The sequence below is a fragment of the Mastigoproctus giganteus genome, chromosome 3 (genome assembly GCF_048544385.1).
Source record: "Mastigoproctus giganteus isolate SK-2022 chromosome 3, ASM4854438v1, whole genome shotgun sequence".
Classification (NCBI taxonomy): domain Eukaryota; kingdom Metazoa; phylum Arthropoda; class Arachnida; order Uropygi; family Thelyphonidae; genus Mastigoproctus; species Mastigoproctus giganteus.
Window position 1 is genome coordinate 184,789,827 of NC_143577.1, and position 20,294 is coordinate 184,810,120.

Consider the following 20,294-nt stretch of genomic DNA (forward strand, 5'->3'; position numbering starts at 1 on the left):
TTTTTTTCTGACGCTGCATAAGCTTGCTTTCTTGCATCATATGCCTCTACTAATACTAATCTATGTTAAAAACTTGCTGAGCAGTATAAACCCCTCTTCAATAATTTTAACAAGTTCTTTTTTGAAAATTTTGGCTCCTTCTTGATCTGCACTTGTGGCTTCTCCCTGTATTGCTACATTGTGTAGGTTATAGTGCTTTTTAAATCTATCAAACCAGCCCTTACTAGCAATAAATGGTTCCACATTTTTTTTCAGGGTGAGCTTTCTTCAAATCTTCATATAGGCTCTTCGCTTTTTCTTATAGAATAATTGAACTTAACGAAATTCTGCATTTGAATATTATCTTCAATAAAATTATTTTTATTGAAGATAATATTCAAACTAGTCAATTTAGTTGCCTGCAGGGGAACAGCTGTTTTTCCAGCTGCTAAAATTGATTTTTTATTTTTTATAATTGTTCTTACAGTTGAACCTGCCAGTCCTAAATTATTGCACACATTCACTTTGTCGTTGACCGGAATCGATTCTCTTCAAAACATCTAATTTAATTTTCAAACTCAATGTTTTTCTTACCTTTCCAGTCTTTGTACTGCATCCAGATGTTGCTTTTTCATTCTTATCCGCCATAACTCTTTCTCTGAAAATGTAACTGCATTGCACTGATTGTGATATGAAGTTCGAGTACAATAAACTGTCCTTATGTCTAACACTGTATGCGCTGAATGATGACTAGAATTTCTCTGGCAAGTGAGCTGAAGACAGTGACAAGTGTTTTATTTATTTGAAAAGTTCGATTCTAGTACTTGGAAAGTACTTGTCAATATTCCATCTGGACATAATGTCAAGTGGCGTGAAGACAGTAACAATAGGTGTTTTATCCTGAGAAGTCCTATACAGTAAAATCAAACAGGGAAGTTACCCTTTATGTTACCAAAAGTAATTCGTTATGGTGTGGGAATGTAAACTGCTTCTAACAGATGTATTTGCCAATATTCCCAAAGGGGATAATCTCAAGGCAATGCAGCTTAGAAGACAGAATGGAGTACATTTGGACAGTAAAACAAACAAATTTTCTGTATTTCAGGATGACCACATGGTCAGAGGAGTTCAGAAGATAAGAGATTACAAGAAACAGCACCGCATTTAGTATTCATGGCGTTGATTGTGTGGAAAACCTTTTCACAAGTTATAGTTCTCACAGTAAAATAAAAGAAGAGATAGGGAGTAAATCTGTTTTTCAATAGGGTATATCTTTCTATTACAGGTCAGAACAGGAAATGCAGACTTCATAACAGCATATGACACTGGATGGTAAATTTTTTCAGCTTGTGTACTTAAAAAGAATTTTTCCCTAGAAACTTTGTGATAACATCAAATCCACACCAAGAAAATAGAGCATATTGAAAGTTTCAATTTTGTACATAGAGTAGCAATTATAAAAATAATTAGACACCTAGATGACTTATAGAGCTTCTTAATGTACTGTTGTATAATTGACTTAATAATATATTAATAGCAATAAGAGCTTAATAGACGGTATTCACCTCAATTGATCTGCTTAGCTATATGGAGTTGTAGTGGAAATGAAGTTTAAATTGAAGCTTAATTACAGGTTTTAATAAGTTAAATTTAATAAATACGGAATTATTAAAACCTGTAATTAAAATTTGCTCAAGGAAGTAGAAGTGCACTACCTTGTCCCCAGTTGTCATTTGAAAAAAAATATTAATATGAAAAAAGTGAAGCCAATAGTCGCAACGAGCGACTTTTGTGTTGAATGTCTTCGGTTGGCAATGATAGGAGAAAAAGAATTCTTATATTCCCATGTCTTGAAATGCATTATGGGAACATAAGAATTCTTTAAATACACAATTTCTTTTTCTCCTATCATTGCCAACCAGCAACGTTTAACGCGAAAGTTGCTCATTGTGACTATTGGCTTCACTTGTTTCATATTAATATTTTTTCAAATGACAACCAGTTACGAGGTAGTGCACTTCTACTTCCTTGAGCAAATTTTAATTACAGGTTTTAATAATTCCATATTTATTCAATTTAACTTATTTTAAGCTTCATTTCCACTATAACTCCATGTAACTAAGCAGATCAATTGAGGTGAGTACCGTCTATTAAGCTTTTATTGCTATTTACATTATTAAAAATAATTAGTTAATTTCACGGTGGCTATTTTCTCCTTTTGCCAAAAAAAAAGACTTAAAAACAGACTGGACTGAATCAGGGTTTGCCAAAAATTCAATCTGTATGCTAGTAAAATAGCGTTATAGTGAGATACAGGTTATAATATAAGAACAGCATTATAGCTAATTAACGTAAAGCAAACCATGTTATACAGTAAAATCAAAGTAATGAGGGCCTGCTGTATTAAATTCTGCAGAGGTATTTGATATGTTCTCCTCCCCACAGCCATTTGTTACAGTTATAAACCCTAAATAAAGGATTATTAATTGAGTTATGTGATTCTCAGTCACAGGAAATTTGTTAAGCATTGCTTTAATGCATTAGTTAAAAATTAAAATGACACCTCAGAAATGGCAGTAAACAGAGGAGTGTAGAAGTATCTTTTAAAAATACCTCTTTAGTAATCATCAAGGATTTTTCTCTCATGTTTTCAATATTTAAATTGTCATTTATTTTTTATTGTATATTTTAATATTAATTTTACCGTTTTTTGTTCGTGTTCTCTTTTGTTTAACAAAAGGTTTGTCATATTTAATAGGATTTATTGGAAGCTCAAGAAAAACTAAAACTTCAGTCAAAGGAATTAAAAGATGCTCTTACCCAAAGGAAGTTGGCAATGTCAGAATATGCTGAAGTTAGTGATAAGTAAGTCTGATGAATTGAAAAAAAATTTTTCAACATTTAATGTCATAAATAAAATAACTTTTAGTTATTAAACTTGCTTATTAACATTAAATTCTAATATTTAATATTCAGCATAAATCTAAGTGCAGAAAATTTGGTATTTGGATTTGGTTATAAGTATTATTGGTATTATTAGAGGCAAATAATGCAAGAAAGCAAGCTTATGCAGCATCAGTTAGTTTTTGATGTTAGAAGATGCTTACGAGACAGGTAAAAAAAAAAATCTGACATATTAGGACTCTCCGAGAACTAACTCATCTGCTTATCGACCAGAGAAAAAACAAAATTTATTGTGTTTGTTTTCTGGTTGATTTGCTTCTTTTTGCTTGATAAGAAACCCAAGCTTCCAGGGAAAATATCTTTGCTATCCACACCTCAGACCAACTAACTCAGTCATGGAGTGAAAAAAAGAATATAAAAATTTCATAGACAAACAAAAGTTTTTTGCATTATAGACAAGATTCAAACCTGGGCCTTTTCCACCTGGTGTAGGGAGGAATGGTGATTATAACCACTGGTGCTGCACTTTTGGACTATGGGACAGTGCAGTCAATTTTAACACAGGATTTGGGAATGCGACACACTTCAGCCAAGTTTGTACTTCACATTGGCACTCATGATCACATAGAGCAGCTAGTTCCTGCATGACTTGACTATCATTAGTGTGCTGCTGCTGACCCATACTCTGTTTCTTCCAACATTACTGGCACCTCCGTAGCTAAGTGGGTCTGAGCAGCAGTGCATAGCACACGCTTCTTGATTAGACCAGGGTTCGAGCCCGTGAGCCACCAAATACAGAGGATGTGGAAAGGTCAGGGAATGACCACCGCATATCCCCGAAGCTCCTAAAATGCTCCTAAAAAAGAAAAAAATCCAACATTACTGGTGACAAGTTGTGTGTATGGCTAAGACCTGGAAACATAGTCTCTGTGGAAGACTGTTTTTAAGGTTCAAAAAGCAAGGCAGTCTTAAAAAAAATGTGAAAACCATGCTTATTGTATTTTTTATTGCTCATTATATATTTTCCCTGTGTGGTCCAACGATAAACCAGGAATTCTGCAAAACATTTTTTATGGTGATGATGATGCTGTTAGGAGAAAATGGTACAGAATCAGCCAAAAAAAAAAAAAAAAAAAAAAAATCAACACTTCCCATTTCACCTGTTCATCCTCTTTAACAGTTTATCTAGTTCTTCCTTGAATTTATTCAAATTAACTACTCTACGACACCATATGGGAGTTTGTTCTGACACTCAACCACCTTCTACCCGAAGGAAAATTTCCATTTCCACACATCTAACCTACAACTATCCTTCCTCAGTTTCAGTTTATACCCCCTTGTGTGTAGTTTGAGTAAAAGGAAGGATGGCTTGGGTAAAGAAAGCCTGCATGAGAACAACGAGAAACGTTGAATAACTTACGCAGAAAATTGGTTTGCCGATATGGCACTTTAGCTCTGCTCACTCGGTAAACAGACGGTAGGTGTTATCGGTCTGGAGCAAAGTCGAGAATGATATACTGATTGACAGGTAGGCGTGGCAAATGACGTGCTGATTGGTGCGCGAACACAACACACGATAACATTGGTTTAGTATCACTGTAGCAGCACTAATGGTAACTTGTCCTAATCGCACATACCCTAACATTTACTGTAACGGTGAAAAAAGGTCAGGTTACCTCGACTTGAATCCCATGGGAGCTTGAACCCCTCCTGAAGTGGAGGGGGTAACCTAACCTTTTTTCTTTAGAATCAGTCATATTTAGAAATATTCATAAAAAAATAATTTTTTTTATGACTGTATTTTTATTTTCTTGTTCAATAATATGCCCTAATGGTGAAAAAAGGTCAGGTTACCTCCACTTGAATCCCATGGGAGCTTGAACCTCTCCCGAAATGGAGGGGTTAACCTTGTTTCTTTAGAATCATGAGTGGACTAGCACATAAATTGTTTATTAATAAAATATTAATTTTTTATTACTGTACTTTTATCAGAAACATAAAAAAAAAAAATTAAACCAAAATATTGACCTCAAGAGAAACCAATGAAACCATTGGATTTAGCATACAGACTACATATAAGAAGCAGTTAAGTATAAATATAAACTTTTTTTTTAATGATAGCGTGGTATATCAACTATATTTGATAGAAATAATGAATTTTTATTACATGGAAAAAAAATATTTTTATTTTCCTTCAAAGATGGTTCTTCTACACAGGCATTTATATCTGAATGAACAACAGTAAATTACAAGAAGCTTTATTTTATATTATTTCTGAAAATAACCTTAATTTTCTACTATTCAAAGAGCAACATGAAACTTCTCTCACTTTGTTAGAGAATTTGCTTTTGGACATCGGATAAAAATGGATTATGAATTATAAAAATGGAAAATATAATGTGCAGAATGATATCCCAATGGAAACTGGGAGATCATTCTGTCCATTATACTAATATTAATGCCAGTTCATCAGGTTGAGTGATCTGCTTGTGTTTCACTGCAATTTTGACTGAAATTATCTTTAATTACTCATTTATATGCAATACAAAACAACATGGAAAATTCTCTGTTGTTATTTTACTTTCTGAACCAATGTTCAGATAGTAACAGACGTTGGGATAGAACTGATCGTGACTGAGACAACACAGATATGAAACAACATGCATGGATAATAGTGAGTCACAATGCATGTTATATCAGTGATGATTTGTCTGGCAGGGTAACTCTTCTTTAGTGCAAAAATTTTAGCATTAATTAAATACAAAATAATGACTTCTGATCTTAGAACCAAATACATCAATTTTTCAATCTCTACAGTACAGAATTCATCCACTCATCCAAAATGGACAAATTTTGCTCTACCTGTAGGGATAAATGTATAATGTGCAGTCTGGTTTGAACATTTTAAAGGAATGAGCAGATTGAATGAGGGAGGTATAGTCACACTGACATGTGAAAATAGAACAAGGAAGCAAAAAATATAAATTGTGGGAAGCAAATGTAAAATTAGATATCATAAAGTTCATCTTTGGGTAGTATGTTGTTGATCAGTGGAGTAAATTTCCTTTCAAGGTAAGTGAAACAAAGAGCTTTCATTTTTTTTTCTCTGATGCAGCATTTCTGTGCATTATTTGACCTGGCTGTTTTTGCCCCCACCCTCAGCAGCACTGTTGTTTTACTCACCCCCTCCTCTTCAATATTTATATCAAGTACAGTAAACCCCCCACTATTCGCGGGGGTTACGTTCCTGAGAAATGCCGCGAATACCGGAAACGCAAATACTGAGTTATGGCTCCCATAGTAATAAAGGGGTTCCATTCCAAAGTATGAAATATATAAGAAAAACTAGTCTAAAATTTTGTCTATGTATGTATGTATTATACGTACTTTCATAATATGACTGTGTATATAGACAGTATTAGCATTAGTAGAGGCATTTGATGCAAGAAAGCAAGCTTATGCAGCATCAGCCAAAAAAAAAAAAAAAAAAAAAAAAAAAGTAACATAAATAAATAAAAATAACCACTTCCACTTCACCCCTCTGTTCGTTCGAAATACCTGTCCAGCTGAGCCTTAAACTTATTTAGGCTATCAACTTCCACGACAAGGGATGGAAGTCTGTTCCACCCACCAACCACCCGCTGGCTAAAGGCAAATTTCCGCACATCTATCCTACATCTGTCTTTCCTCAATTTGAATTTATGCCCTCTCAGGTGATTTTTCTGAGCTAGAGGAAGAATCCCATCAGCATTGAGCATACTCAAACCATTCAAGGCTTTGTACACCTCTATCAGATCACCCCGCTGGTGCCTAGTTTCCAGACACTGTAATTTGCAAAACTTAAGCCTTTCTTCGTAAGAGAACCCCTTTGTCCCATTCACCAATCTAGTTGCCCTTCTCTGTACTCGTTCCAGCAGCTCTACATCCTTCCTGAAATGAGGCCTCCAGGCCTGTATACAGTACTCTAGGTGTGGCCTGACCATTGCCTTATACAAGGGAATAATCACCTCCTTATCCCTGCTAGAAAAATTCCTATATATCATTGACAATACACCATGAGCTACTCCTGCAGCTCGTCTGCACTGCTCAGAGAACTTCATATCTGCCTGCACCACCACCCCCAGGTCGCTTTCATTCTCTACCACTGTCAGTGTAGTACCACAGAGTTGATACGTTGCTCTGGGGTTGCTGTTTCCCATATGTAGTACTTTACATTTGTCAATGTTAAACTTCATTTGCCACCTCGAAGCCCATCTGCTCAACCTTTCCAAATCCTGTTGCAGCAGCATAGTGTCAGTAGTGTCCTTGACAACCCTGCCAACCTTCGTATCGTCTGCAAACTTGGACATTAAGCCTGATATACCATCATCAATATCATTTATAAATACAGAAAACAATAAAGGCCCCAATACTGAACCCTGAGGGACTCCACTAATAACATTAGTCCACGATGAGCAGTGTCCATTGATTACCACTCTCTGTCTTCTCCCCCTCAACCACCCCTTTATCCATAGCAGCAACTTGCCTCCAATGCCACACTGCTCCAATTTGTGCAGCAGTCTTCCATGTGCAACAGTATCAAAAGCCTTTCTAAGATCCAAGTATATAATATCAAAGTTATTCCCTGCATCCAGTTCTTTTGTGACTGCATCATAGTATCCAATCAAATTGGTCAGGCAAGACTTCCCCTTAACAAAACCATGCTGTGTCCTAGCTATAACTGAAGTCTTGTCTAGATGATCCTGCAGTGCTTCTTTCACCAGTGCCTCCATTAATTTTCCGGGAACAGAAGTTAAACTCACAGGTCTATAATTACTTGTGTCAGCCTTTGATCCCCCTTTGTGAATTGGGGTCACATTTGCACATCTCCAGTCAATGGGTACCTCCCCTGAGTCCAAGGAAGCTCTCATAATTATGGCTAAGGGTTTGCTTACCTCCTTTGCTGCCTCCTTTAATATAACTGGATAGATCCCATCCACCCCAGGTGCCTTTCTTGTGTTTATCTTCAACAATTTCTCCTCCACTTTGCTCTCAGTTATTACAAGATTCTCTAGCTTACTGCTAGAGTTGAATACACCTCTGGCATTCCCCTCGCTGAATAACTCCTCATGTGTGAATGTCGATGCAAAATATTCATTTAGTTTGTTAGCTACCCGAGCAGGGTCATCAACAGTTGATCCATCGATCTCAAGTGGACCAATCTGATTCATCCCCTTCCTTCTAGAGTTTACATAAGTAAAGAACTCTTTGCTGTTTTTCTTCGCATCCCTTGCCAAGGATCTCTCGTAATCTGCCTTCGCCTGCCTAACCTCCTTTGTAACTTGGTTACAGATCAACTTGTATCTATCATAGGCGTCCGTGTCACGTGTTAATTTGTATGTATCCCATGCATTTTTCTTCTCTGCCATATGCCTCATTAGTTCATCTGACAACCATTTAGGCCTAAACCTTGAACAATATTTCTTAGTTGGTATGTAAAGCCTAGTAGCTTCCACGATAAGTTCTTTGAATGCTTCCCAGTTTGAATTTGCTGTTGGCAATATCATCAGTTGATCCCACTGTATAGAATTTAAATACTGTCTCAGTCCATTGTAGTCGCCTTTACGAAAGCAATACCCCTACCCTTTACCCCTAATGGTAGTTACCTCTTTGAGTAACTCCCACTTCAGCACACTGTGATCACTGCCACCAAGTGGTTCATTTATCTGCAGATTCTTAATGCATGAAGAATCACTACTGATAATCAAATCAAGAGTATTACTCCCTCTAGTTGCCTCCCGAACATGCTGATGTAGAAAACAATCATCCAATAAATCCACAAAAGCCTTGCTACTGTGTGAGTGACCAGCCCCCAAATTCCAGTCAATATCTGGGAAATTAAAATCCCCCATTATAAGACTCTCTGATTTACTGGCCCACTCTATTTCTCCGAACAGTTTCTTATTATACTCATCAGAGTCATTAGGCCTATAGCACACTCCTACTCTCAATTTTGATCTCCCAATGCTTATGTCACACCAAACTGACTCGACACTGCACTGTCCAGCGATGTCGACTGGCTTCACTTCCTTGGATTTTATGTGTTTTTTAACTAATAGCATAACCCCTCCTCCCTTCCTATCCTGTCTATCCTTTCTGTAGACATTGTACTCCCCAAATTCCAGTTCTGCATTTCTTATATCTGTGTGACACCACGTCTCTGAAATCCCCACAATATCTGCCTTTGATGTTTTGAGCAATACCTCAAATTCATCAAATTTATTTACTAAACTCCTAGCATTGGTGTACACACAAGTATACATGCACCTGTTCTTTTTCTTAGCTACCCTAACACAACCCATGTGTTTACTTGTACCCCAATGATTCCCAGCAGTCTCTGAAATATCCTGCATCTTATTTTCCAGGCTGCGGCTCATTCCAATAGAAGCAGTGCAAGAATCACTTTCACCTCTGCCAGTGGCTACTGTTAATCTATTAGTCCTTGTATCCCCCCAATCTAGCAGTTTTCCGACCCACCTAACATTGCCTCGATAGCATCAGCAAACATTCTTGCACCCTTTCTATTTAAGTGTATCCCATCCCTGTAGAAGCAGTCTCTCCTGTTAACAAGTACAGACCAGGCTGAAAAAAATTCTACCCCTTGAGCCCTGCACAATCTTTCCAGGGCCGAATTGATTGACAGGGCTCTCATCATATACTCCCTCCTATCGTGTCTGGGCAGAATTGCAGACACTTTCAATTTCAACCCTAATTCACGGCTTTTAATCCTTTCAACCCTAATTCACGGCAACCCTAATTCACAGTACATAGTGAAATGCAAGCATATGGTATCGAAATGAAAATAAGAAACACTTTATAATATTAAATGTAATATTTATTAGAAATTTCAAACAAATCTTTCAAACCAGCGCCTTTGCTAACTAAAATAACTTATCTGCCAGTGCTATTACCAGTTTCGCTTAAGTGTTGATAAAGGAGTTTTGCCTTTTCACGAATAATGAGTGAATTTAACGGAATTTTATTTTGAGTTCGGTCTTCTATCCACAGATTTAAAGCTTTTTCATTTTTTTCTAATTTAACATCACGAGTTACAGAGCAAATTTTTGAAGCAATTAGCGCGTTTTCACAGACACTATGGCGGATTTTTTCTTCCGATTTCTTGATTGATCGTACCGTTGACTCATTGATTTTATAATGTTTTGCCACTGAGAAGACACTTTCACCATTAGAAATTTTGTCTAATAACTCAATTTTATTTGCCAATGTCATCACCTTCTTTGATAATTGCACATTCACATTTCCCTTGTTATTCGTAGCCATATTTTTGTACGGGTTAGAAAGAACTTGTCCAAATAAAGTCACTTTCTTCCGTTAACACACTCGAAAAAGTCTGTTTTACACTTCAAAACGGTAGATTTATCACTTTTGTAAGCATATCAATTTATAAATTGAAAATTTATTCAATTTTAAAAGCATATAAATTAGAAACAAATGATGAAACCTTCCATGGCAAGCTCATAACACATACCGAACAAGGATTAGCGAGAAACATCCACACTCGCGATTTTGTCACCCCCCCCCCCCAACCACTGAGCACTGTTTTGACTGGGAAAGATAATTTTAGCCATGCCCATGTTTTTTTATGGCGGAAAATGTTCATGGCGCTTTAAAATTCACATTTATCAGCGACCGCGAAACCGCGAATACAGATACCGCGAATAGCGGGGGTTTACTGTAAATATAAGAATGGAGTGTCATCTATTGAGTAATCATCTGACCAGATAAACTACGTATTCAAAGAAAATTTCGGGTAAAAAAAAAAAAAAAAAAAACTCGCGCACACAAACTTTTTTACACATTCCAAAAATAGCTGAAATCCTCATTTATCCAATAAACGAAACTTCTTCTAGTAGTGACTGTGAACAATATGGTATTTAGAAATATGATTAAAGTAGTGGCACATTAGCATTAGTAGGGACATATGATGCAAGAAAGAAGCAAGCTATACAGCATCAGCCAAAACCCTTTCAGTTTCACTGATCCATTCGTTCCACTGTTTGTCTAGTTCTGTCTTGAATTTATTTGCGCTATCAATTTCCACAACAGCAGATGGAAGTTTGTTACAGCAATCAACTGCATGCTGGCTAGAGGCAGATTTCCGCACATCAATTCTACAATTGTCTTTCCTTAGGTTGTATCTATGCCCCCCCCCAGGTTTGTAATCTGAGCAAGAGGAAGACTCCCATCAGCATTGAGCATGATCAATCCATTCAAGACCTTATACACCTCAATCAGATTGCTTCGCAAGTGCTCAGTCTCCAGAAGTTGCAATTTGCAGAACTTATGCTTTTCTTAAGAGCACCCCTTTGTTCCCCTCAGCAGTCTTGTTGCCCTTCTCTGTACTCGTTCTAGCGACTCTACATCCTTCCTAAATTGAGGCTTCCAGACCTTTACGCAGCACTCAAGGTGTGGCCTGACTATTGCCTTATACAAAGGGATAATCACCTCCTTATCCCTGCTCGCAAAATTCCTGTATATCATTGACAAGACCCCATGACCTATTCTGGCAGCCTGTCTGCACTACTCAGAAAACTTCAGATCTGTCTGCACAATTACCCCAGATGTCTTTCATTCACCACTATCCTGAGTATAACACTACCCACCTGATACATTTCTCTGGGGTTACTGCTACTCATATGTAGTACTTTGCATTTGTCAATGTTAAACTTCAGTTGCCACTTCTCAGCCAGTGTGCCCAACTTTTCCAGATCCTGTTGCAGCAGCAACTGTCATTAACAACCCTGCCAACCTTTGTATCATCTGCAAACTTTGATATTAAGCTTGATATACCTTCATCAATATCATTGATGAAGGTATATCATATGATGAAGGTATATGATATTGATCAATATCATATTTAAGTGCCAGGGTGGCCGAGTGGTTAAGGCGCCAGAACTTGTCAAACAAGCTTTGAAATATATTATCAGAGGTTCAACACAGTAAAAGACTCAATACAATGACAGAGGTCTGGTCCACACTTGTTAACCCCGGGGGCTCACATCTGGTGAGTATGGGCTTGACACACCCAGGGTCCTGAGCTGGATATCATCATTCTTCTCTTTCTTGGTGATTCCCTTCTACTTTTGACTCTCTCTCTCTCTCTCTCTCTCTCTCAGGGTAACTCGGGAATTTTTTTTTTCCCTGGTGCAGCATAAGTCTCAGGCTTCCTTGCACCATATAGCTATTAACAATAACTATTAACAATAAATATAAAATAGAACAATGGACCCAACACCGAACCCTGAGGGACACCACTAATAACATTAGTCCATGTAGAGCAGTATCCATTGTCTTCTCTGTCTTCTCCCACTCAATCAACCTTTTATCCATTGTAGCAACTTGCCCTTAATGCCATACTGCTCAAATTTGTGCAGTAGTCTAACATGTGCAACAGTATCAAAACCTTTCCTGAAATCCAAGTATATGATATAAAAATTACTTTTTGCATCCAGTTCCTTTGTGAGAACATCATAGTATCCAATCGTTGGTCAGAGAAGACTTCCCCTTGAAAAACCCATGCTGTTTCTGAATTATTACTGCTGCCTTGTCCAGATGATCTTGCAATGCTTCTTTTACCTGTGACTTCATTATTTCCCTGGAACAGAAGTCAAGCTATTGTGTCACCCTCTGATCCCCCTTGGTGAATTGGAGATACATTGGCACATCTCCAGTCTGTGGGGACTTCCCCTGAGTTCAAGTATGCTCTCATAATTATGGCAAAGGGTTTGCTTACTTCCTTTGCCACCCCTTTAATATAACTGGATAGATACCACTGCCCCAAGTGCCTTTCTTATTTTTATCTTAAACAATTTCTCCTTCACTTTGCTCTCAGTTTTTACAAAATCATTTAATTCCCTGTTAGAGTTTGATAAACATCTGGCACTCTTCTCCTTGAATAACTCCTTCTGTGTGAATGTAGATGCAAAATACTCATATAGTTCGGCAGCTATCTGAGAATGATCATCTACAGTCAAACCATTGATGGACCAATGATTTACCAAATGGACCAATCTGATTCATCCCCTCCCTTTTAGAGTTTATATAAGTAAAGAAGTCTTTGCATCCTTTGCCAAAGATTTCTCATAATCTGCATTCATTTGTCTAATCTCCTTTGTGACTTGATTATAGACCAACTTCTATCTATCATAGGCTGCTGATAATTTATATGCATCCCATGCATTTTTCTTCTCTGCCACAAGTTTCATTAGTTCATTTGACATCCATTTAGGCCTAAACCTTGAACAGTATTTCTTGGTAGGAAAAGCATTGTAGCTTCCAAGATTAATTCCTTGAATGCTTCCCATTTAGAATTTTCTGTTGGGAACATCATCAGTTGTTCCCACTGTATAGAACTGAAAAAAATCTCTGAGACCACTGTAGCCACTTTTTATGAAAGCAAAATCTCATTCCTTTACCCCTGATGATAGTTATATCTTAAGTAAATCCCACATTAGTACACTGTGATCACTGCCACCTAGTTGTTCCTTCATCTGCACATTCTTAATGCATGAGTAATCACTACTGATTATCAGATTAAGAGTATTAAACTCCCCCATTATAAGACACTAATTTACTACCCCACTCTGTTTCTCTGTATAATTGTTCATTGTACTCATCAGAGTCATTAGGCCTATAATAAACTCCTACCCTCATTTTTGCTTTCCCAGTGCTTATGTCACACCAAACTGACTCAGCATTGCACTGACCATCTATGTAAATTGGATGCACTTCCTTAGATTTTATGTGTTTCTTAACTAACAGCATAACCTCTCCTCGCTTCCTATCCTATCTATCCTTTCTGTACACATTGTACTCTCCAAATTTCAAATTTGCATTCCTTTTATCTGAGTGACACCTCTCTGATATCCAAACAATATCTGCCTTTGATGTCTTGACCAGCACTTGAAATTCATCAAATTTATTTACTATTCTCCTAGCATCGGTGTACATGTAAGTATACATGCACCTGTTCTCACTCTTAATTACTCTAACACAGCCCATGTATTTAAGTGTTCCATGACTCCCAGCTCTTCCTTTCCAGGTGTGTGTGTGTGTGTGTGTGTGTGTGTGTGTGTGTGTGTGTGTGTGTGTGTGTGTGTGTGTGTGTGTGTAAATTTGCTTTCCTTGCTGCTGCTCATTTCAATACCAGCAGTGTAAGTATCATTTCCACCTCTGCTTGCAGCTATTGTTAATCTATTAGTCTGGGAATCCCCCCAAGCTATCAGTTTTCTGACCCACCTAACATTGCCTCGATAGCATCAGCAAATATTCTTGCATTCTTTCTATTTAAGTGTATCTCATCCCTGTAGAAGGAATCTCTCCTGTTAACAAGCACAGAATACGCTGAGAAAATTTCTACCCCATGAGCTCTGCACAGTCTTTCCAGGGCTGAATTGATTGACAAGGCTCTCCTCATATACTCCCTCCATTTGAAAGTGTCTGGGCAAGATTGCAGACTCTTTCAAATTTAACCCTAACTCATGACTTTTTTCCTTTACCTGTACTTGCTAAGTAAATCCGCAGATCTCCTACAGTTAATGTCATTAGTGCCAACATGTACAATGATATCACCTTTTGTGCCCTTAAAAGATGATATCTGCTGTACAACATCATCAACTTTTGCCCCTGGCAGACATACCTTGGTCCAATTCCACCTATCCTTTTTGCAAAATATATTCCCCGTCTCCCTGACAATATAGTCACCAACAATAACTAGTTCCTGTGGGAGCGGTGCATTTTGCCTTGAAGATTGCTGCTGCGTTATCTGATGCGCAGGAGTGAGTTCTGGCATTGAGTTGGGCAGCTGAGAGCTTAATGAGCCCCTTATATTAATTTCTTTGAGGGTATCTACTCTACACCTCAAGCTCTCACAGTTGCCCATCAGAATGCTGTGTTGGCACCTAATTTCCTGACACTCTAGGTGCCAGCACACACACACACACACACACACACACACACACACACACACACACACACACACACACACACACACACACACACACACACACACACACACACACACACACACACACACATTCCTTGGCTAAATATGTCCTGTTTCAGAAAGAATGGGCTCTGTAAATTGCAATTTCAGGAAAATTTCCATCTGTGAGGTTACTTAATTAAAGTGCATAAGGTTTTCGAAGGTTAAGTAAACTAAATACTGATGGCATCTTTACTATTTCTCATATGACTCACATGAGGGGCCATAAATTCGAATTGAAAAAATGGATGGTTACAGAATAGATGTATGGAGATTTGCATTCACCCAAAGTATAATTGATTGTTGGAAGAAACTTCCACCTACTTTTGTGGAAGTGGTTAGTTTGAATAAATTTAAGAATGGTTTTGGACAAATTATGGGCAGGAATGGGAAAATGAAATGGGGAACCTTTTTTTTTTTTTTTTTTTCAGGTGGTGCTATATAAGCTTCGTTCCCTTGCATTACGTTACCAATACTAATTTTGAATGTCTGATATCAAAATATTTTTGTGTAAGATTTAGTAAATTGGACAGGTGTGAATTGGGTGCTTGCTGTGTGGTACAAAATATGCTAATAAATGTGATGAACGATACTAGATTAAAAGCATTAAAATGCATAATAACGAAATAAAATATTAGAATGCCAGATACAGTACCCTAATATTGCTTATCACTTTTATTAACGTATATGTATCATTTTTATTAATATACAGGTGGTCCTCAATTTACGTCGGGGTTAGGTTCCTGGGGGGGGGACAGGTGCCAATAGAATCAGTGCAGATGGAACCCTTTATATAATGGAGTCAATCGGAAATCACAGGGTTAGGTTCCGGGCACCAAAAATGTTACCTGCCACTTTGCATTGATTATTTTATTTTATTAGCATTCTTTATAGTTGTAGCAATAGTTGATGGAGGCATATTCATAGCCCTACAGTTAGGGTGGCTTTCACCAGATTCCATCCTCTGAATATTGCATTAAGATTCAATGAACTTCTTTTATCAGACATGGTGTCTCTTTATTCTACTAAATTAAAAACTTTATAATGCAATTGGCAAAACTGCACATGGATATCACTATTATTATTATTTAATTTATTAATAGCACAACTTAAAAAATGTTACTGTAATAAATTTTCAACATGTGTAAACAGTGTAAACAACAACCAACTGAATGCTTCACTACATGAACTTTTACCACCTGCATCCACAAGTGGCTACTTTGAGGGCTGGAATCTTTCTCTGATAAGGATGTGCTGATTGGCTCAGATTCACATAGCACAGTATGATGCCGATAAATTTTGTCTGACGATTTTAAACTTTCAATTTATAAAAAAAATTGCAAAAAAAAAAAAAAAAAAAAAGCAAAAAAAAATAAAATAAAAGTGCCATTGTGGTTAGTGATTGGTGCTATTGAGAATCAGTGCAAATCAGACCAGTGCAAAATGAGGGCTACCTGTATACATATCACTTTTATTAACATATGAATAAAAATATTATCTTATTTTTATGTCAAAGTGATGTCTGTAGTTACTGTATCACACAATATCATAATATGAGGGGAGATTATTTAATTTGTGGACTGGTGCAATATCTTATAAGATAAGATCTTGCACCAGTTGATGGAGTTGATGGATGTCATCATCTGAATCTTTTGTGGATTTCTCCTTCTCGAAATACTCTCCCTTGAACTTTACACACTTTTTCCTCCTGTACCCATGCATTAAATACTTCTTTCATGCCAAGAAACATTTAATGCATGCTTCCGTTGTGGCTCTGCGAGTATCGTTGTTGGATGCAAAATGCTTGGTTTTCAGTGCTCTCTTCAGACATGGAAATAGAAAGGAATCGCACGGGGCTAAGTCCAGTGAATAAGGGGGATGTGGCAGAATCTTGGCACCTATGGCAGTTATCACTTGCTGCACAATATTAGCTTTATGGGCCTGGCATTGTCTTGATGGAGAAATCACTTCACACTGGAAAATTCTTGACATTTCTCACAAATGGCATGGCAAAGGTTGACTCTGAAAACTCAGAGTATGCTTCCTAATTCATAGTTGTTCCATGCGGCACAAAATGTGTAACAAGAATGCCTTTTATGTCAAAAAACACAGGAACCATTTGAACTCAGAATTTCTTATGTCTTGGTGAAACAGAATGCTTCCACTCACTCGACTGTTGTCTTGTGTCTAGGCCATAGTGAAAAATCCAAGTTTAATCACAAGTCACTATTCAATTTAAGAAGTTTTGACCCTGTGTTTCAAAACAGTCAATCATTTCTTTGCATAAGTCTACTCTTTGCTGTTTTTGTTCTGGAGTCAAATTCTGTGGAATCCAGTGGACATATATTCGTGACATTTTCAGGTGACCTTTCACAATATTGTGAGCACTACCATATGAAATGGACATTCTAACAGCTAATACATGAAGTGTAATTAGCCTGTTTTCATCCAAAATTTCCTGGGCATTTGCAATTTGCTCAGGAGTTGTTGAGGAGGAAGGCTGAGCAGGTCTTGGTGATCTGCAACAGACTCACAACCTTCACTGAATTGTTTGTGCTATTTAAATATGACTGTCCCACCAAGCACTCATTACCATATGCTTCATTCATCTCTTTAACTGTTTCCGATGCATTTAAGCCCCATCTGACACAATAACGAATCACATATTACTGTTTATGCTCTATGTCTGACATGATACTTCAAAACAATTTTCAGTGATGACACATGGCTAAAAAAACTCTCTTCACACAACACTAGCTCGACAAGTACTGGCATGCACACACAGTCTGCTCAGTAGTAACCCGAGAGAGAACACACAGAGAAGACACAAATTATTGAGTATTAAAATGTGAGGAAAAAAATATCATGTAAAATATAAATTAAATAAGTTGTAACTATGTCAGTATTAATTAAAATTTTCTAACCCTGAGCACATCACATGCCTTTAATTCAAGCTTAGGATTTTTTACTTGGTTCATAAGTCAACCCTAAAATTTCAAATGACTTTTGTGGGCTTCAGAGGTTGACCTGGAATATAAGCAAATTTACATTGGTTTTCACATTTTTAAGTCAGAAAGCAAAGAATGTATACAAAAAAAATACAAAAGTTTATAGGGCATATACATTAAGCTTGGTTTTGCTATCCTTATGATGCTTTGATGTAACAATAAAGATCACATCTAGTATTATATGAAAGGTGTACTATGACTATTATAATCAATATTCTGAGGAATTTGCAACCAACCAAAGTGATTTCATTGCTGTGAAGGGAGGAATACTCTCATGAACCATATTTGTTTAAAATATTTGAATTTAAATGTCTGAATATCAGACAGATTAATGTGCATGAAATTACTAACTTTAAAAATATGTATTGGTAATAATGCAATACATGGACAAAATACTTAAATACAGCTAAGGAGCCTTACCAGTTGATTATCACCAGGTGGAATTGATAGGTAAAATTGGCTTTAAGAATGAAATTGGATTGGATAATTTTAAACTGTCATGCCATTTTCTGAAGAGATTAAACAATTATTATAATTAGTATTAATAGTGGCAAATGATGCAAGAAAGCAAGCTTATAAAGCATCACCCAAAAAAAAAAAAAAACCCTACACACTTCATCCATGCCCTCTAAAAATATTGAAACTTAAAAGTAGAACTCCAAATTATTTGATTTTGTATTCATTGTGGTTGAACCTAAAAACTTTATCAGTGATTGACAGAGTTACACACTTTGATGAGTGAATTTTTTCAACCCTATTGTCACGACTCTGAAAGATCATGTAAGTGACTAGTGACTACTTCACAACTGTAATTGAGTTGATGTACAAGTATGGAGTTAAACACGTATTCAAATCCACATCACACCACAGACTATAGTAATGTTTTTATAAATTCCTCTGACAAAAAATACAAGATGGCTATCCTGAAGTGTACCTTGCTTGAATTAGAATAATTAAGCACCAGATAAATTCATTCAATCATGAATGAATTTTTGAAGCAGTTATGTGGTATTTCTCATCTCCCCCCATACTTAACATTTCTAACAGATTTGGAGTTCCCACCTTTTCAAAATCTCTGATCCAATAGTGAAAGAAATCTTAATATTTCACATGAAATATAAATTATTTTAATGGTCGATTCCAGTTTACAGAATTAAAAATATAAAATACTGAATGGCAGAAATCTCATTAGTTACCTGCTTCTTTAATTTATAATTTTACATACCTTGTGTGTTTTTACAATATAAAATTATAATTCCACACTTGGCATTTCTTTAGCATTAGCATTAGCATTAGTAGAGGCATATGATGCAAGAAAGCAAGCTTATTCAGCATCAGCCAAAAAAAAAAAAAAAAAAAACCCTCTCCCATTTCACCCCTCCGTTCGTTCGAAATACCTGTCCAGTTGAGCTTTAAATTTGTTTAGGCTATCAACTTCAACAACAAGTGATGGAAGTCGGTTCCACCAACCAACCACCCGCTGGCCAAAGGCAAATTTCCGCACATCTATCCGACATCCGTCCTTCCTCAATTTGAATTTATGCCCTCTGAGGTGATTATTCTGAGAAAGATGAAGAATCCCATTGGCATTGAGCATGCTCAAACCATTCAAAGCCTTATACACCTCTATCAGATCACCTCGCCAGTGCCTAGTCTCCAGACTCTGTAATTTGCAAAACTTAAGCCTTTCTTCGTAAGAGCAACCCTTTGTTCCATTTACTAATCTTGTTGCCCTTCTCTGTACCCGTTCCAGCAGCTCTACATCCTTCTTGAAATGAGGCCTCCAGACCTGTATACAGTACTCAAGATGTGGCCTAACCATTGCCTTATACAAGGGAATAATCACCTCCTTATCCCTGCAAGAAAAATTCCTGTATATCATTGACAAGACACCATGAGCTACTCTTGCAGCTCGTCTGCACTGCTCAGAGAACTTCATATCTGCCTGCACAATTACCCCCAGGTCCTTTTCATTCTCCACCACTGTCAGTGTAGTACCGCAGAGTTGATACATTGCTCTGGGGTTACTGTTACCCATATGTAGTACTTTACATTTGTCAATGTTAAACTTCATTTGCCACCTCTCAGCCCATCTGTTCAACCTTTCCAGATCCTGTTGCAGCAGCATAGCGTCAGTAGTGTCCTTAACGACCCTGCCAACCTTTGTATCATCTGCAAACTTAGACATTAAACTTGATATCCCATCATCAATATCATTCATAAACACCGAAAACAACAATGGACCCAACACTGAACCTTGAGGAACTCCACTAATAACATTAGTCCACGTTGAGCAGTGTCCATTGATTACCACTCTCTGTCTTCTGCCACTCAACCATCCCCTTATCCATAGCAGCAAT

At 37.1% G+C, this 20,294-nt stretch overlaps 1 protein-coding gene across 1 annotated transcript in view; it reads left to right on the forward strand.

Annotated features, from left to right (window-relative positions):
* LOC150088463 (serine/threonine-protein kinase Genghis Khan-like) overlaps positions 1-20,294 on the forward strand; it is a 905,682-nt gene that overhangs the window by 335,304 nt on the left and 550,084 nt on the right. Inside the window, exon 14 of the mRNA XM_090370169.1 lies at positions 2,738-2,844. Within this exon, the coding sequence (XP_090226295.1) occupies positions 2,738-2,844 (107 nt within the window). The remainder of the gene's footprint in view (positions 1-2,737; positions 2,845-20,294) is intronic.